The 5851-nt window shown below is 36.1% G+C and overlaps 1 protein-coding gene across 2 annotated transcripts; it reads left to right on the top strand.

Moving 5' to 3' along the window:
* The first annotated feature begins 2419 nt into the window (after positions 1-2419).
* Positions 2420-4611, top strand: LOC110372508 (uncharacterized). 2 transcript variants are annotated; one of them, XR_010277497.1, is made up of 4 exons: positions 2420-2573; positions 2890-2992; positions 3495-3625; positions 3956-4611. XR_010277497.1 is itself a non-coding variant. In XM_021329267.3 (4 exons), exons 2-4 carry the CDS (start codon positions 2954-2956, stop codon positions 4135-4137), a joined length of 339 nt encoding a protein of 112 aa, XP_021184942.3. In that variant the 5' UTR covers positions 2420-2573; positions 2890-2953; the 3' UTR covers positions 4138-4611. The 2 variants fall into 2 exon arrangements, 1 of the variants encoding a protein (XP_021184942.3); XM_021329267.3 differs by having other exon boundaries at positions 3495-3612.
* Positions 4612-5851: the final 1240 nt, after the last annotated feature.

The following is a 5851-nucleotide window of genomic DNA, read 5'->3' as shown; positions in this document are numbered from 1 at the left end:
TAAAATCCTTCCGTTTTTTGAGGAAGGTCTAGGTATCCTAGGTGTAATGAGCAATTATCGTCATATTTGTGGGTAGATGTAATGTTGGGTTTAAGGTAATGTGTGAGGGTAGAGATTCTATCGGTGGTGATAGGTTTAAATTGATCTATTTTGGAGATATAGGTGTTTTTGATTGGTATCTAATGGAGCTATTTGAAAACTATGGGTGTCAATGTGAATGAAATCAAATGGATTCGTGGTTAGGCAGTTTCTTCAGCTTTTTTTTCTGGTTGAAATGCTAGATGATACTGTATTTTTTTTAAGTACACATGGAAACTTTTACATATTTAAATGAACTTATTATTGTTAGAATATTGACAGCGTCAGTGCAATATTTTACTTTAGTAACACCTTTGACAGCCGCATCAAGTTTAACGATTACGCATTGTACGAGGCAATAACTACGACTACAATACAACACAACTATTCACAACTTATTTAGCACAAGGAACACAAACAAACGCAGCACCATAAATACGCCATTTAAATAAACCATTCTAAATTCAACATTAACTGTAAGACTATTAGTTGAAGCATTTCTCACCGCGTTCCTATTCCAACCACGTAGCAATTAGGAGCCGTTAGTATAATCCGGTCGAAACCGGCCCAGTCCAGTTACAACCAGTTTTAGCCGGTTTTCATCGAACATTCGTCGGATTTGTTGCGTGTAGATTGTTTTTGTTGGCGCCCAACGTGGGACGAATCTTAAGAGGGCTAATATGGGCTAAGTCGATACGGAGGGTATTTGTGTAAAACATGTAACTGTTGTGGCTGTAGTTTATAGGGGGTGTTGTTATATGTTCCTAGTATGCCGGATAATCTGGGTAGATAAATAATGTATCGAGTTCGCCAAGTTATTCCGAAAGGGATAATATCGTTTACTAACGCATTTGTCGAAACTGTTTATATTTATGTTTGTAGGAGGATTTTATGAAGGGTTCCATATAATGCAAATCCATCGCGGTTTGAGAGCTAATCAGTTATGATGTTATGATGAAATAAGTAACCATACTCATCGTGATTATTGTTGACGCTTTCCTGACCTTTATAGTTAGGTGTAATAAGAACCATATTGATGTTAATCTGAGTAATTTTCATTTGATATGATTATTAATATTGGTGACCCACTTGTTGGTTAAAAGACCATGAGTGCGCGTTCAATTCTATGTCAGACTCCTTATGTAACTTTTCTTATGTGTACGAGTATATTCTACATACATCTTGGACACCAATGGCCAGGCGTCCAGGCCTCTCATTAACCGATGAACGATCCCAACGTATTGATAAATCTCCTTTTTGGGAAGTCGGTTAAAAATCAAGGTGACACGAGGCTATAGGTATTTGTACCAACGTTTTAAAATGTTACTTGCTAAATATACTTTTAAGACAAAACGCACACACAGAAAACACGTTTTCTTTGTAAAAATCAACCCATTCAAATTCAATACCACTCTTTCAAATAACTTACACAGCTCATCTCTTCCTATCAGAATGTAATAAAAAGAATAAAATAATATCTAAGCCGAAGCTATCATTATCGGAAAGTTTTCCTCCGAAGCCACAATTTTTCTTCCCCCATAAAACTCGGAACCGTCAGACGTCCGTTAAATCTTTACGGTTTCCACTTTCCGCCTTGCACCGGGTTTTATCCGGGTTACCCGGCTCTGACAACCGGGTGCACACGATTTTCAAGCTTGTGTAGCCGGGAGTTTGCATATTATACTTTTTGGAAGGTTTAAGTTGTGAGAGAGTTAAGCTTATTCTTAGTGGTAATATTACAAGGGCAAATAAAATTATGTATCTCGTTTGTCACGTTAAAATTATTATTATGTTTTAAATGAACTTCAATATGGTAGAGATAAATTTGATATAACATGTCTAAAAACCACGGGTGGTGACTTCCAAATCGGTTCATCCATTTAAAAGCTATCACAGACACATATCCTAACGGTCAAACTTATAACACTCCCTTCTTGCTTCGGGGTTAAAAAAGAAACTAAAAATGTTGTTGGATGTCCCACTGAACCGTGTGTCTCCGAAGACTACAAGATGATCTGCATAAAATCATTTTCGCCAACAATATTATTCAAATATTTTCCTTTCACTACCTCACAAAGGTTGCCACTGCAGTTTTTTCTTTAAAATTCTAGAATAATCTTTGTTTAGTTCGCTGAAGCTGAGAATTTTTACATCATAAGAGCAGCAAGATTTTATTTTACTCGAAAGCGAACCTGGGTCTAGTCGTGGCCCAAAAGCGGTTACTATTATGTATATACATCCTCTTTATAGAACTCAATGATATAAAACCTCGTTGCCTAAAACTCCTTACAAATGTAGGCTCCATTTAAAAAGTAAGGAGCTGTCAAATTTGACAGACGTCACAATATCTCGAGGGCAGTGCCCGCAGGATGATGTTTAGGGAAATATAATAAAATTACAATAATAATGGATACTTCACAGTACAAAGCAACATTTTAGGAATGATTCAACCAGTCTGATTTAAATCTTTATGAATTTCATACAGTCTTTCCTGGGTTAGTTGTTTAAGCTTTATTATCATGACCTGCAGTTTGAATGTTGATAAGCACATTATTTATTGCTATTATGTTGCCCCGTGTTTGTAATTTGCTGAGTTCAAATCAGGCCAGTAGTTCTTACGATTAATTACTTTACCATCGATTTAACTAAGGCATTAACAATTCCCAAAATATTTAAACCCAGACAGATTACAGTAACCACTATCTACTTAAACAATAAACATTAAATTCAAAACATATCCCAAGTGAACTTTAGTGTCGTCCCTTCGCAATAAATACTAAATTGCCTGCTAACGATCTTGTCATATTGCAGCAAGTTATGAAAGATGAACTACTACAAAATGTCCACTATACAGCAAGAATAAGCAAATACTGACATGAACACACTTGCTGGGGATGCCACAGACAGCTTACTGGTACATTTTACGTTATGATGATGATAATGTCCTCCTAGCCGATTGTGCTACGGCGGCTGTTCTCATGTAAGGAGATTGGCCAACTGCGCAGGACATATTATACTGCACAAGCATTTGCGCAGGCACAGGTGCACTCACTACTCTCATAGTCCGATGGCAATTTTTTTTACACTTGTCATACGCTACTGTGTACTGTTCCGTGAAATATGTGAGATTTCATAAAAGTTCTCATCTAATACTTAGCTTAGAAGTTAAATATTTGGCCAATGAGAATCGACAAGACTTACCTATACATTTTTGCTTTATATTATGTGTAGTAGGTATCTACCTATGTCTGTAATTTGTTATATCATCCTCCGAGCCTTTTTCCCAACTACGTTGGGGTCCGCTTCCACCGTAGTTGGGAAAAAGGCTCGGAGGATGATACAACTCGCTACAGTAAAATTACCAAGTTTTTTCTTTCAAAAGAGTCACATTAACTTTACTCGTATGTGTTCCTCAGAAACGCCATAAACCTATGGAATTCTGGTACTTCGGTCCAGTGGTTCTGGCAATTGTTATGTTTCTATTGATGGGCACAATCTTCGAGAGGAGGATAGAAGCTCTCTATCATCGACTCAGTGAGTATGATGAGTATGTTGCACTGCCTACTTATTATATTTTTAGTTAGTTTAATATTCGGTATGAAGTCCCCTGACTAGCTACTGAAGTATTCCCATTCCATCACCAAAATTATAGGCACCAATCGTTTCAACACCAATCGGTATTTAAATTTGGTGCCGAAAATGTAATAAAAAAAATCTTGGTTCTATTCTCAGCACCATTAGCATCAGCACCTACTTAAACTGTACATGATCATGACAACCCCGATAATGTATTAACAAAGCTTATTGTGATAAAAAATAATAAACCAAACGGAAGATAACATAAAAAATACTAAAACATATACATGGTTTTTTTCAGTCAACCACCGCCAAGCGCATTTACTACAACGTGAGAATCACGACGAAGCAAGTGGACCAGGAAGTGGACCAGCCACTTCTGCGCAAGCGGCCAAAACTCCTTCACAAAGAACCTTAAACGGTGGCAAAGCTGCCAGCACTTCAGCCGAAGCCGCTCCACCGCAAATACTAACAACCAACTAATGTATAATGTATACACTATTGAAAACTGTTATTCCAAAACTGCTATACCTTATCGACGAATTACCTGACCCTCAGTACTTAAAATGTCAGACGATTTTAACCACTATTATATGTGTGAACAATGGCCTGGTACATTATGAAGCCATGCAGGCCAACTTTTTCGAAAGATGCCAGGTTATAGCCCAGAGGTTCAATGAAGTGGCTGAGCATCTGCCAGATTTTAAGTATACTGAGATTAAACTGTTTAAGACCAGTCAGACCGAATAAAGGATTGGACTACCTACCTAATAATGAACATGACATACTTAAAGTTCTGAAAACATGCTATAGATATTGAGTATGCGTGAAACTTCGCTTGGGTATAAAACGCACCCAAACGCCTCCAAAAATGCATTTATGCCCGAAATCGCTGCTCCTGAATGCGCATACGAAATTCTACTAGAAAATCCTCGAATACATGCCAGAATCGAAAGCTACAAAGACAATACTATGCACAAAATATTATTTTCACCTCTTAATTTCGACAAATGATTCTGCCTGTATGATTTTTAAAATGATGATTTAATTACTCGATTCCAAACAGCAAAGATTTGGATATTGCTACAGCAATAAATGTAATTTTTAGCTTGGAAGTGACTTTTGAAAAACAAGAATACTGATAACAGGATGATAAGTGTTTTTTCATGACATTGAAGCAAAATGTATAAGTAATTTGTTCATATCGCAACAGTCTTGAAAAATATTAATAAAGTAAGGTGTAGCAGAATTCCTTGAATTTGTTTTTAACTTAGAAAATGTTGTTGTAAATGATTTTCATAAAATTTTGACTAATCTACAATCTGCTTCTATCATTCTTAATCCACTTGATCAAGATGTTTAGCTTATTGATTTCAGGTATAAAGTCTCTAATACTTGGTAAACACAGCCTAATATCTAAACAAAAGGATTTCCCAAACCTTGGTCCCATTTCGTACCCTCATGATCAACAGTTTTCACAAAACAGAGGTCAGACTTTAAACTAACAGGCACCCAACATCACATTATTAACCCAATCCCAAAAATCCTTTCACCCACACAATGTCAGACGTCTTGGAGCCCTAGAGACACCTATCTTTGATAACTTGGCCTACGTGAGAAATAATTCTACGCACGTCTTACAAGCTTATTTAAAATTAATCCTACGACCTTTGGAGACCCGGTTTATTGTCAAACTTGTTGATATGCCTATGTAATGGCAGTATGCACTTGCTTTAAAACAACCTCTTTAAATATTTACTCGAAATTATTTTTAAAGCATTCCGTTTCATACGCGGAATATTTAATTTTTCATAATTGAATTTAATTTATGAATTCCGAGAAACCTGTCGATAAATTCATATTACCTGTATTATTGAGTATTAAATTCCTCTGCATATAATAATACTGATATTCACGTTCGTTACAGACGTCGCATTTTTGGAACAAAAGTATTGCGGCTGACCAACCCCTTGTGAGGTTTTTATTATATTGAAATCAATGAACAAACCGCTCGAGTTTACCATGATATTTCCCAAAAACACAAATATGTATTTCAAGAACTTATTTCTTAATAATTTTGTATTTATAAAAAACATTAGAAAAAGAAGCTTATTCACGAAGTTCCATAATGAATTTACAGTTCATATCTTCGGACTCCATTATCAGATCAGTTCAACAGTACCACATAACTGTATTG

The sequence above is a fragment of the Helicoverpa armigera genome, chromosome 20, assembly GCF_030705265.1.
Source record: "Helicoverpa armigera isolate CAAS_96S chromosome 20, ASM3070526v1, whole genome shotgun sequence".
In the NCBI taxonomy this organism is placed as follows: domain Eukaryota; kingdom Metazoa; phylum Arthropoda; class Insecta; order Lepidoptera; family Noctuidae; genus Helicoverpa; species Helicoverpa armigera.
This window is presented reverse-complemented; position numbering and strand designations above follow the sequence as displayed.